The 13,065-nt window shown below is 67.4% G+C and overlaps 2 protein-coding genes across 2 annotated transcripts; one reads left to right on the forward strand and one right to left on the reverse strand.

Annotated features, from left to right (window-relative positions):
- The first annotated feature begins 437 nt into the window (after nt 1–437).
- On the forward strand, nt 438–7,992 carry LOC142093758 (mucosa-associated lymphoid tissue lymphoma translocation protein 1-like). The gene is given in 18 exon segments (XM_075175215.1): nt 438–527; nt 1,472–1,634; nt 1,857–2,023; nt 2,654–2,784; nt 2,896–3,080; nt 3,427–3,511; nt 3,513–3,605; nt 3,721–3,817; nt 3,972–4,019; nt 4,114–4,149; nt 4,427–4,630; nt 4,772–4,949; nt 5,241–5,315; nt 5,783–5,910; nt 5,980–6,126; nt 6,393–6,550; nt 6,648–6,782; nt 6,879–7,992. Coding segments are annotated over 17 exon segments (2,259 nt in total). The 5' UTR covers nt 438–527; nt 1,472–1,497; the 3' UTR covers nt 7,134–7,992.
- A 2,318-nt stretch (nt 7,993–10,310) lies between these two features.
- Nucleotides 10,311–12,852, reverse strand: RAX2 (retina and anterior neural fold homeobox 2). Its single transcript, XM_075175262.1, has 2 exons — nt 12,610–12,852; nt 10,311–10,754 (listed from the first exon to the last, which is right to left on the reverse strand). Exons 1-2 carry the CDS (start codon nt 12,850–12,852, stop codon nt 10,311–10,313), a joined length of 687 nt encoding a protein of 228 aa, XP_075031363.1.
- Between the last annotated feature and the right edge of the window lie 213 nt (nt 12,853–13,065).

A 13,065-nucleotide genomic window follows, 5' to 3' on the forward strand; every position in this document is an offset into this window, starting at 1 on the left:
CTGTGTGGTGAAGGCAGCGTCTTCCCCACAGCAGTGGGGGCCTTGCGGCCCCGTCCCTGCGTGTCCATGTCCGGCTCCGGCCTGGCAGAGCCCAGCAGCTTCCCCTGGGCCTCGGTCCTGCCCAGGCGTTGGGCTCTCTTGGCCGAGAGGTGCTCCTGTCCCCTTGGTTCGTTTCTGTCCTGGACTCGCGGCCCTGCAGCTCCTGCCTATGAGGACAAAGCAGCCACCCACGAGGTCCTCCCGCAGCGAGGGAGGGGTGGTGGAGCCACCGCCTGGCCCAGTGCCCCATGCCCTGCGACCGGGTCCGGGGGCCGTGCCTGGCTCCCCCGGGGGGGCTGCAGAGCGGCCGGGTTGGCAGCTGTGGTGCCCGCGCGCAGTGGCACAGGAAGCGGCAGAGGAAAGCAGAAGTGCCGTGCTGCGGCGCGGGGGGGCTGGGGGAGATTTTGGGTTGAACCCTCATTTCCTCTGCGTGGGGCTCAGTGTACACCCTCGGAGCTGTCGGGACGCAGGCCGCGCCGTGTCCAGTGGTGAGTGCCCTGTCCCTGCTGCGCCCGTCCTGCAGCTTGCCCTCCCCTCGCCGCCCCCCAGCGCATCCAGCCCCCCAAATCCAGCAGCAGGTGAGCAGAGTCCCTGCCCTCCGTCTCAGAGCCCCCATGCTCGGGCAGGTGTCACCCAGCCACTGCAGACGGCTTGGTCCTGGGGGCAAGCACCCGCTCGGGGTGGGTTGGTGGGGAGGGACCCAGGGGGAGGAGGAGAGAGTCTGCCCCTGGGTGCTGCCCCCATCCAGAGGATTCGTGCCACGCTCCCCTCGCTGCCGAAGCCTTTGCCGAGGTCAGGGGGAGCTGAGGCGGGTCCCAGCCCCAGGACCCCCATGTCCCCTCCCCTAACCCCTCTGCGGACTCCTCGTGGTGGCCTGGCAGGACTCGTGCTGGCTCCAGAGCCCCACCCAGAGGCCTGGTGATGGCGAGGGGGCTGCTGCCGACCCACTGGGGTCTCTGCCAGAAGGAGAGGTGTCCCCGGGCTCAGCCCTCCGTGATGGGCCCCATTCTCTGTGTCCCCCGATGGGACGGGGAAGGTGACAGGGGACATCCCTTCTTTCCAGTTCCTTGGACCCTGTCCCACGAAGGTCCCTGTCCTGGGGCTGAGCTAACATGGCCCTGGCTCCTCGCCCGAGGCCGGGGGGTGAGTGGGGTCCCCTGTGCCACTGTCTCGGCTCTTGTCCTGCGGGCGCAGAGGAGGAACTTGTGTCGTTCCTGCCTGGCTGCCGGCGGCCGGATCCAGCAGTGCTGCCTGGCCACCTCCCGGCACCTCCCTGGGGAGGCCAAAACCCTCCCGGGCTCCTGCGGGGAGGTGACCCAATGCTGGCGAGCTCGTGCTGGTGCTCTCCCTCCTGAGCCACCCTGTGCCTGGCGGGAGCAGCGCCCGGCAGCACCCCTCACCCACTGACGGCTCGTCCCCTCCGTGTCCCCAGGCAGGCGGTGGTGGGGCTGGGACGGGATGGGGGACTGGAGCATGCCCATCGGCTCACTGGGCGAGGAGGTGGTGGCCCGGCTCTGCGAGCTCCTGGACAACGCCGTCCGGGGCTGGCGTAAGCTGGCCGAGGTGGCCGGGGCGGAGAAACGCTTCAAGTGCAGGTAAGGGTAGGGGGGCATCTCCGGGGGTCCGTCCCCCACCAGGTGACAAAATGCATGTGGGCACAGCCCTGCCATGGGCTGAGCGAGGGGCATGCGGGTCCTCCGGCCACCCCATCATGGCCACAGCCTGGGCTAGGGGCACCGCGGAGTCCCCTGGCGGGGGTCCCGTCCTCCCCGGGTGGGAGGTGAGCTGCAGCGCTGAGCGCTGCGGGCACCTTGCAGCGAGGAGGAGCTGGAGATGTGCTCGCTGAAGGTGCTGGAGCCCCGCGGCAGCCCCACGCAGTGCCTCCTGCAGCTCCTGGCTGAGCGTGACTGCACCCTCAAGTACCTGCTGGGCTGCTTGGAGAGGATGGGGCACACACAGGCCTGCCAGGTCCTCCGCAGCGCCGGTAGGGACGTACAGCGTGGTCCCAGGGGGCCTGGAGAGGGGCTCCGGGGGACAGAGGCTCAGCAGAAAGCAAGCAGGGGGACGGGAAGAGCAGCTCTTCCTGCTCGTGGTCTTTCTCTGGGTAGCGGGGTCCTGGGTGGGGTGGGGTGGGAGGGGATGGATGCAGTAGGGTGAGATAGGATGGGATGTGGAGTGATGGGATGGGGGGGCGGGCTGTGATGGGACCAGATGGGATGGGATGGGACAGGATTGGACAGGTTGTGATGGGACAAGAAGGGATGGGATGGGATGGAACAGGGTGGAGTGCTATGGGACAGTATGATGGGACAAGATGGGATGGGATTGGGTGGAGCAGAGTGGCGTGGGATAGGATGGAACAGGATGAGATGGGGTGGGGTGGGTGGGATGGCACTGAATGGGACAAGGTAGGATGAGATGGTTGGGACAGGACAGAGGGGTGGGATGGGATGTGGTGTGATAGGATGGGGTGGGATGGGATGGGAGAGGACAGGCTGTTGTGGGCGGGTGTGGGTCAGGGTATGATGGGACAGGACAGGACGGGACAGGATGTGATGGGATGGTGGGGGACGGGGGTCTCAGCCAGCCCAGGCTGGTCTCTCCTCTCCTGCAGTCCAGGACGTGATCCGCATCACGGTGCAGCCAGAGTCGCAGGTGGTGACGGAGGGGACGTGCGTGTCCCTGACCTGCTGGGCGACCGGCCCACCGGGGCTCGCCTACCAGTGGTTCTGCGGGAAGCGGGAGGTGAGGTCCCGCTGCACCATGCTGAGCAGGGGCCCCGGGCCCCATCCATGGCGAGGGCACCCGGACGGGTGGGAGGGAGCCTCCGACTCCTCGGCCCCCCCTGTCTCGTAGGTGCCTGGAGCCACGGCCCCGGAGCTGGTGATTGACACGGCCGCGCCGCCGGGCCGGCCCGAGTGGTACATCTGCCGGGTGAACTGCGGGGCCGCCTTCGCCTTCTCCAGGTGGGCCCACGTCCAGGTGGAGAAGAGCAGCAGCCCCAGCTCAGGTGGGCCCCGAAATCTGCAGCCCCAGCTCAGGTGGGCCCCGAAATCTGCAGCCCCGGGCTGGCACCCGAGGGGCACCGCTTGTCCCGTCGGGACCAGGGTGGCTCCCATAGGGCATTGATCACCCCATGGGGAGTGAGGTGGCTCCCGTAGGGCGTTGCCTGCCATGTTCCACCCCGGCTCAGCCGCAAGGGTCTCTGGGCTTGCTGGGGTCACGGTGCCCATGGAGGAGCTGAATGCCCTGTGTCCTCCTCGTGCCTGCTGGGTCATGCCACCCGTGGGTGCCAGGGCCTGCGGGTGAGGGGCCTGGGGCCTGGGGGAGCTCGGCGGAGCCCTGCTGTGGCCGGGTGCCGGATTTTCCGCCTTGTCCCTTCCCCAGCCAGCGGTTACTGCCCGACCATGGCGGGGCTGCAGATCCTGCAGCAGCCGCAGCCGTGCTGTCTGGCCGAGGGGGACACGCTGGCGCTGGAGTGCAGAGCCATCGGCAACCCCCCGCCCCAGTACCAGTGGTTCAGGAACCGGCGCCCTGTGGAGGGCGCGCAGGCGCCCCGGCTCCAGGTATAGCGGGACCCCTGGTGTGGCACGGCGCGGCGTGGCGTGGCACGGCGCAGCATGGCACGGCATGGCACGGCACGGCACGCCGCCCCAGCTGCCTGCTCCGTCCCGCCGGCAGGTGAAGCTGGTGACAACAGCTGAGCGGGGCAGCTACTCCTGCCGCGTGTTCAACCTCTTCCACGAGGTGTGGAGCCGGGAAGTGGACGTGGAGATCGGTGAGGGCCGGGGCAAACCTCCGTGGCCCCCACCCTGCGTGGGGTGTCCTGGCTCTGCTCTGCCCCCCTGTAAAGCCCTCCCATGGTTTTGGGGGGCTCCAGCCTGTGCCGGCAGGTGCTGCGCGGGGCTCCCTGACTCCCCCCTTTGCCGCAGGCCCTCGGCTCTTCACCTCCGGAGGCTCCTGGCAGGAGGGGGATGGAGGTAGGTGGGGGCAGAGTGGGCAGGTCACCGCTGCTCTGCCTGCTGCACTCCCCGGGCACCGCGGGGCCATGGCACGGCATTTTTCTCTTTCCAGGCTCCCCGGAGCACAGCAGCCCTGGCCAGCTGTACGGTAAGAGCCTGCCCCGGAGGGGTTGGTGGCCCTGTGAGGCTGTGACCGTCCCCAGTGTCACCAGTGTCACCCCACGAGGCTCCACTCGGCCAGGGGTGCTTTGGGTGCAGCACGGTGGGGAGAGTGGAGCAGCAAGGCAGGGATGCTGGGGGGCACCCCGGTACCCGGGGACAAGGACACCGGCCACAACCGCGTGTCACCTCTTTGGGCTGAAAGTAGCGGGGACAGCAGGAGCGTCCCACTCCGTCCCCAGCGCCTCCTTCTCCCGTCCCAGCAGCCACCGACAAAGTGGCCCTGCTGATCGGCAACATGCACTACCTGCACCACAAGCAGCTGAAGGCACCCATGGTGGACGTGCACGCCCTCAGCGCCCTCCTCCGCCAGCTCGACTTCAAGGTGGTCTCGCTGCTGGACCTGTGCAAGGCTGAGATGCAGATGGCTGTCAACGAGTTCCTCCTCCTCCTCGACAAGGGTGTCTACGGTGCGGTGGCACCCGCCGGGGTGGCTCCAGCCAAGGGGGAACCCGGTGGTTTTGTGCTGGCGAGGTCTTGGGGGGCGGCTGGGCAAGAAGTGGGCACTGGCAGGTCAAGGGACGTCATCCGCTCTCCGCCCCTCCCGGCAGGTTTGCTCTACTACGCTGGGCACGGCTACGAAAATTTTGGCAACAGCTTCATGGTGCCCATCGACGCGCCCAGCTCCTACACCTCGGCCCACTGCCTGTGCGTGCAGCGGGTGCTGCGGAGCATGCAGCAGCGCCGCACCGGCCTCAACATCTTCCTGCTCGACATGTGCCGCAAGAGGTGACCTGGCCCCAGCCACCAGCCCGGGGATGAGCGGCCGGGAGGTCCCGGCATGGGGGTGCCCGTGGGTGCTGGTTCCTCAGGGGAGCGGAGCGGGGCATCCCCGGCGTGCCATCCAAACCCCTTGGCTTTGTCTGGATGCCCCAAAGCTTCACTGCCCCAGTTGAGCCAGCAAACGCCACGATGGGTGGGCAGAAGGGCACGGGGCTGCCCCCGGGGTCTGGGGAGCCTTGGGGTGGGTTTTGGGGGCGCGGCGGGTCCCGGCTCTGCCCAGCGGCACTTCTCTCGCAGGAACCTCAATGACGACATCATCCCGCAGGTTGGGGCACTGCAGGTCACGGCAAACATCGTCTTCGGCTACGCCACGTGGGTCCCCTCCCCGCCACCCCCCGGTGCGGGCAGCGGGGCTGAGCTCAGAGCCCTCCCTGGCTCAGAGCGAGGCCAGGGCTCAGCCCCCCGCCATGGCTCAGCCCCATTTGCACCCGCGTCCTTCCCCCCCTCGGGTATCGGCAGAGTCGCTCCCTCCGGTTGATGCTGGAGGTGGTGGGCGAGCGGCAGCCCCCGGTCCCTTACAGGGCAGGGAGATGCCCACTGCGCTGCTTGGCTTTGGGCAGCACCTGAGACTCCTCCGGAGCACAGGGATTTGGGCTTATGATGCTTTAAGCACCCGGGATCTGGCCACGGCTCCTACCTCTCCCCGGCACAGTGGCCAGATGGGTCGATGGGGGTGGGTAGAGCCGTGGGCGCCCGGCTGTCGCCCCGGGGCGGGGGGCCTGGTTCCTGGGGGAGTGACGGAGCCCACGATGGAGCCGACCGCTGCCGCGTCCCTGCAGGTGCGCGGACGCTGAAGCCTACGAGCTGAGCCAGGGCGAGCTCTCCAACGGTGTCTTCGTCACCTTCCTCAAGCGCTGGCTGCTGGAGGACGAGAAGATCACGGTGCTGCTGGACAAGGTGGCTGAGGGTGAGTGGGGAGCGGCGGGGGAGAGCGACCCCCCCCGCGGCCCCTGCCGACCCCCCGTGTCCCCCGCAGACATGGGCACGCTGGAGATCACGCGGGGCCGGCAGGCGCTGGAGCTCCGCAGCAACCTCTCCGAGAGACGAGCTCTGACGGACCCCATCTGCCCCCCGGGCCGGGACGAGTCCTCTGCCAGGAACCTGCAGTGGGCCAAGGCTCACGGTGAGAGTCACAGCCACCCCCTCTGGAGCTGGCACCCGGTGTGGGGGCAGCGCCGAGTCGCAGGGAGAGGTGGCGGGCAGCACCTGCCGGGTATCTCCCACCCTGGAGGAGAGAAACCACTGGCACAGAGCCGCCAGCCCGGTGGCGGGAGCATCGTGTTGGTGTCCCCGCTCTGGGGTGACCGCGGCCGTCACCTCACCCGCGGGTGCAGCTCTGGCCCCGAGCACCTGCAGGTCCCAGCCCCACACTCGCGGTTCCCCCCCCAGTCCTGCCGGAGAGCCGGTACCTCTGCTTCGACTGTGGCGTCACCGTCCAGCTGGGCTTCGCCGCTGAGTTCTCCAATATCATGATCATCTACACCCGCGTGGTGGCCACCCCCAAGGACATCGCCAAGTGCGAGGCCAAGCTCACCGACATACCCGAGGTGGGAGCGGGTTGCCAAAGCCCGCGCCGGGGCGATGCCGGGGAATAGGGTGGGGGGAGCCGTGGTGGTTTCCACGGCTGGACACCATCTGTGGCAGGAGCTGGATGTGGATCTCAAGTGCACCAACAAGGAGAGCCCGGAGGAGGTGGGCAGCCCGCTGGCACCCGCTTGGAGCCTCGGCTGCCCCTCCTGCTGCCTCTACAGCCGGCTCTGTGGCTTGCAGAAACTGCAGGTAAGAGCTGCACTGGGCGGGGGGCTGGTGCCGGGAGCACAGCACGGCCGCGGCCGTGGCCCAGGACGGGTGCCCACGCTGCCGGTGCCCCCGCAGCAGGAGCTGGCGTTCACCGTCTGCCTGCAGTACCGCTACCGCGGCATGGACGACTTCGTGGAGGAGAGGCAGACGGTGACCGTGGGGAAGCCGCTCATTGCCAAGCTCAACCTGCGGCTGGCGGACTCCCCCTCGCTGCCCAGCAGCCCCCTCTCCGCCTCCCCCCCCGAGAGCTGGGGGGTGGCGGGGAGCTCCTGGGTCAACACCCCCGAGGAGAACCTGAGCCCCGAGGTCCCCAGCTCCCACGCCCTGTAGGGGGACAGCGCAGCCCCCACTTGTCACTGCAGTCCCCTGGGGCCACATCTGCCCTGCTGGGGGGCCGGGGGCTGGAGGGGACGGAGGTGACGGGCGCAGAGGCGGGCGCCGGGAGGGGGTGAGCCCCATCCTGGCCTGTGCCAGGGGGTGCGGGGCTTACTGTGCAGCGCGGCTGGGAGCCCTGGCGCAGGGGACTGCAGCTCGGCGCTGCCCCGTGCACACAGCACCGCCACCGCAAGTACAGGCAGTGCCAGCCCCACATCCCCTGGCATGGCAGTGCCACCGCCATGTGCCAGGACAGTGCCAGCCTCATGTGCCAGGACAGTGCCCGCCCCACGTCCCTGGGCCGTGCCAGCCCCATAGCCCAAGTCAGTGCTAGCCCCACGTGCCAGGACACCGCCCAGCAGCCCGGGGGGCAGAGTGCCCAGACCCCACGGCTCAGCTGGCGCGAGGCGTCGCGCCGGGGCAGGGTCGGGTTTGTTCAGGCCTAGGAGAAATAGAGAGAAATAAGCAGATTAGGGGGCAAATCCCGCAGGAGGGGATTAGAGGGGGTGGGAGTGGGAGGGCTCCTGCTCTGCCGCGAGGGGCTGGGAGAACCCCCGGTCCCCCCAGCACTCCCAGTAGCACCCAGTCCTCCCAGTACAACCCCAGGCGCAGGGCTGTGCCGGCCCCATCTGGGTAGTGAGCGATTTCAGGACAGGATTGGGATCTAGGGGGGGGAAAAATGCCTTTTTGCTTGGATTTTTCCCAAACGTGGCCCCACGTGCCGGCGGCCGCAAATGATGCAGGGCGTGCTCCACTGGGTCTCAACCGGAGAAAGCACCAATAAAGAGGGGAAGGGCAGGCGGCTCGGCACTTCTACAGCTTTCCTGCGTTTAAATAGCATTTTTTTTTGGCCGGAAATATTGCCTGTTTCTGCACTAAGCGCAGCGCAGCACCGGGGTGCCATGGGTGACCCCTCCCGTGAGGGTACCCTGACATCCCCCGCCACGATGCCCTGGGGCGCGCCAGTGCCACCCCATGCAAATTAGCTCATTTAAATAATTCGCATAACCCCCCAACCCCGGGGACCTGGGGAGATGCTTCCTCACCCCGGGGCCTCTCCCTGCCCTTGCTTTTGGGTGGCGGTTGCAAGACTGGGGGGGGAGCACCCTCGCCCCAATTAGGCTCCGATCAAACGGGTCGGGGGGTGCTGAGCCTCCCGCTCTCCACGCCAGCCGCCTTTTGTTGGCGCTTGGGAGGCCGAGGGGTGCCCCGGGCTGGCGCCAGCCTCGGCAATTATGTCATGTGAAAAGCGCAGCCCCCATTGAGCGCGTCCCTTCCCCTGGATCAAACCCCATTACTTCCGCGGCCGTTGCTTCATTATCTCCCCGCCGGAGCACGCCTCTGCCGGGCCTGCTTCGCCTCGGCCCCGGCCCATTAGCGGGGCTGGGGAGCCGGGGGAGCATCGATTATGCGTTTAATGGGTTGTTAAAGGTTTAATTGTCACTAACGAAGCAGACGGGCAGCAGCAGCCGGAGGACGGGGGACAAGGAGAAGGGTCTCGCCGGGGTCAGTGCCTCACCCGGCCCAGTGGCATCCCAGCCGGTCCCGCCTGACCCTGGGGCTGTGGGGACGTCGGAGTCCGGCCCTGGGGCTGTTGGGTTGGGGTGAGACCCTCCGGGGTGCGGGGGCTACAGCCGGGGGTGCTGGTGCTGAGCGGGGTCGTGGGGACACGGTGGGGATGGGGCTGCCCCGGTTTGTGGCTGTCATCGGGTCCGAAGCGGGAAGATTTTCTGGGGAAACCCCTCGTTTTGGTGGGGGGAAGGTGGGCGCTCGCCTCAATTCTCCAGGGTCCCAGCGCACCCCAGGGACCCGGGGCACACCAGGGCACCCCGGGGACCCGGGGCACCCACTGGCCAGGGCCGAGCCCCATCTCCCGCTGTGCCGGCCATGCTTCAGCACCTCAAAGCCACCGCGGGCTCAGCCACCTCTGCCGGAGCTGTGCTGGCCCTTGCCACCAGCGTGAGGGTGCCAGTGGCGCTGGCTGTGCCCCGAGCCCCAGCCGGCAGGCAGGCAGGGTCCCCCTGGGGCTGCGGAGCCATGCGGGGGACCCCCGGGGACGTGGCACCTTGCCACTGCCACCCTGCTCCCACCTGGCAGGAACCGCTGGCAAGGGGTAAACCCGCCTTGGTGCAGCCTGCCGCCCCCCGCCGTGGGGACCCCGGGGCTCCTGGCCAGCCCCCTCCTCTCGCCAGCCCCATCCCGGGGGGGGTCCCGCTGCCGCCCACCCTCCCGCTGGCACAATTATGGCAGCTTTGTGCCGCCAACATGCGGCCGGGCGAGCACCGCTGGGGAGCAATTAGGGCAGGTGGGTGGCAGGCGCAACCCCCGAGAGATGGCCGCGCAGATGCCCCTTGACACGGCGCCGAGGACCTGGCGCGGCGCACGGCTGCTCCCAGCCCACAGCCTGGGCCCGTGCCTGGATCCGGCCCCAGCCCCGCACGCAACAGCCCGAGGGAGCGGGGTGGGAGGGTGCCCGGGGACGATGCTCCCGCATCCCCCCCGGAAAGCTCCTTCCTGGCAGAGGCTTCGCAGCCCCAGCGCGCTAACGAGCGGCACCACTAACGAGCAGCGCAGCGGGTAGGTCCCCGGCAGCGCCCGACTCCAGCACGCGGCAGCCGTTCGGCTTATCTCTTTACTCACAATACAACCGTCTTCTCGGTGCCGGCGCAGCTACCGGCACAACCAGCATCGTGCCCTGATGCCGCAAAAAAAATCCCCCCAAGTACTCCCTATGAAACTAGAGCTTTTCTGTTCGGTTTTGTTTAAATCTGCAGCATTAAAAAAGAAATTAATAATAATGGGAAGGGGAAAGGATGTGGGGAAAGGAGGTGTCCGACCTAGGGCGGTGGGTGGCCTGGTGGCAGTCAGACGCCTGAGCCTTGGCCGGATCCTCATCCCAGGCTGGTGCCTCAGCACGGCAGAGGGGCCGCGGGCGGCTGCTGGCGGCTGCCAGCACCCCAGCTCACTCCCCTGCCGCCGGCGGTGCCGGCTCGGCGGGGGGAAGATGCAGCCCGGCATCCCTGCCCCACGCCGGCTTTGGTCCTGCTGAGCATCCCACCGTCACCCCCCTCGCCCGCCCCGGGGCCGAGCGGACGCCGGGGGCAGGAGCCGGGGGCGGGAGCGGAGCATTCATCAAATGGGCTGCCAGGTCTTGTCAATGGTCTGAATGTGCTCCTTGGCTTTCATGCGGAGCGAGGCGATGCTGGAGCTCCTCTGGTCCACCTCCTCCAGCGGGTACTTGTCCACAAAGGTGGTGCCGCACTGGTAGGGCGCGGGGGCCATGGGCTGCATGCCCTGCGCCATCGGCGGGGGGGTGTTGAGGAAGGAGTGCCCGCCGTAGGGGGGCTGCAGGGCCTGGGGGGCTCCCATGAAGCCGGGGATGCTGTGGACCGTGGTGGCGCTGGAGATGGGGGACGTCAGCCACGGGTCGAGCGGGAGGGAGTTGCTCATGGGCCCCACATTGGGTGTCATGGGGGGCCGGTTGAAGGAGAGCACGGGGGTGTCGTGGAGCTTCATGGAGCTGGCCTCCATCTTCTCCTGCCGCCTCCACTTGGCTCTTCGGTTCTGGAACCAGACCTGCGAGAGGAGATCCCAGGTGAGACACACCGTGCCCAGTGGTCCCTCGCAGCATGCGCCACGTCCTGCGCCCTGTGTGGGGTGCCCCATATGCTGTACCCCGTGCGGGGTGTCCCGTTGTGCTGTACCCCACCTGGGGTGCCCCATGAAGGGTCCCCCACCTGGGGTGTTTCCGGTGGGGTGTCCTGTACGGGGCATCCCATCCCGTGTGTGTTGGGTCCCACGCGGGGTGCCCCGCAGGGCTCCAGAACCCCCCAGCCCACGGCACACCTCTGCCAAACCTCTCCCGCAAAAAGAGACTGAGGGCGTCTCGAGGTGTGAAGGCGAGAGGTGTCACCGCACGGCCCCTGCCCCCACTGCTCCAGGGCAACGTGCACCCCGGCCCCACAAACACCCGTGCAGCCCTCGGCCTTCAAAAGCCCCTTGGTAAAAGCTTTTAGAAGCCAAACTGCCATGGTCGCACCAAAACCCAGCAGGAACGAGAGGGACCGGCGAGCCGAGCACAGCGGTGATGTGTCACCCCTGGGAGCTGCCCGTTCGCGCGCTGGTCCCTGTGTCCCCAGAGCCCCCAGCAGCACGGGGCACGGGCCGTCTGGGAGTAAAGATGAACGGCTGGGCTGAGGAGGAGATGTCTCCCATGGGCTGGTCACAGTTGTTGGTGGACACTGGGCTATACTGGTGCAAACTTTGTGTCCAAAGAAGAGCAACGAAGCTGGTGAAGGGCCTGGAGCACAAGTCTGATGGGGAGCGGCTGAGGGAACTGGGGGTGTTCAGCCTGGAGAAGAGGAGGCTGAGGGGAGACCTCATCGCACTCTACAACTCCCTGAAAGGAGGTTGTAGCGAGGTGGGGGTTGGTCTCTTCTCCCAAGTAACAGCGATAGGACGAGAGGAAATGGCCTCAAGTTGCACCAGGGGAGGTTTAGATTGGACATTAGGAGAAATTTCTTCACCAAAAGGGTTGTCAAGCACTGGAACAGGCTGCCCGGGGACGTGGCTGAGTCCCCATCCCCGGGGGTATTTAAAAGACGCGGATGTGGTGCTCAGGGGCACGGTTTAGCGGTGGGCTTGGCAGTGCTGGGTTTACGGTTGGACGCGATGATCTTAAGGGTCTTTTCCAACCTCAATGATTCTGTGATTCTGTGAAACTGCTCATTGCTCAGAGAGCTCAGCAGAGGTGTCCCTAGGGTCTGGAGCCCCCCCAGCCTTGCTTCGCAGCGAGTTTATCGCTTCTTCAACTCCCTGACCCTTCCCTTGCCCAGGTCTCATCCTGTCAACCTCAGGGGCGGGGGGAGCCGACCGGCAGCACCCCAGGCTCTTCCCCAGGCTGCACCTCTCCCCGGGCAGAGCCGCCTTTTTTTTTGCCCAGGGAGCAAAACTTCCCCAGTCCCGCCACCCCCCCCAGAACTGCCCCACTCCGACAAGCCTAAAACCCCCAAATCTGTGAGGCTCTTGTACTTTCCCAGCCCTAAAGACCTGGAAGCGGTCACGAGCAGCTGAGGTTTGGCTGCTTTCCCACAGGATCAGGTGGAGGGATGGCAGGGGGAAAAAAATCTGTAAAAACCATCTCCCTGCCCAAACGGAGCCTCTGGCACGTGGGCTGAACTGGGACCTTGTAGGGGAGCAAGGCTCAGCCATTAAATCCCCTCTCTGGTTTTGGCAGGAGCAGCTGGCTCTGCGGAGATGCCAATCCCGCCTCGAGCAATGGGGAAACTGAGGCACGGAGCGAGGCGGCAGCAGTGGAGCTGGGAGCAGAGCAAAGCCCTCCAGCGCCGGGGTAGTTCCTCTGCCACTGCCACTCCCCCCACTGCCTGGGGGACAGGTCCGGGGTGCCGGGGCCACCCGGTGTCCTCCCTACCTGCACGCGGACCTCCGGCAGGTTGACCTTCATGGCCAGCTCCTCGCGGCTGTAGACGTCGGGGTAGTGGGATTTCTCGAAGGCGCGCTCCAGCTCATGCAGCTGGTAGGTGGTGAAGGTTGTGCGATTCCTCCGGTGCTTCTTCTTGGGCTGCTCCTCCTCGACGGCGGCTGGCGGGGTGCCCTCGCTGTCCCCCGGCTTCCGCAGCTCGCCCAGGTCCCCCTCGCACTTATTCAGGAACATGGCGGTGCCTGCGAGGGACCGCGGGGGTTAGCTGGGGTGCGGGGACATCGGACCCCCCCCATGCAACCCCCCGCCGGGGACAGGCAGACAAGCGGTCGGATGGATGGGAGGATGGGGTGGCCCCAGAAACGTTACGCAGAGGTGTTGTCCTCTCTTCCGCTGCGGCGCTATCCCAGGGCCGCGGCGCCCCGGGGTCCCGGGGACGCTGCCCTG

Source organism: Calonectris borealis, chromosome 28 (genome assembly GCF_964195595.1).
Source record: "Calonectris borealis chromosome 28, bCalBor7.hap1.2, whole genome shotgun sequence".
NCBI classification, from domain to species: Eukaryota; Metazoa; Chordata; class Aves; order Procellariiformes; family Procellariidae; genus Calonectris; species Calonectris borealis.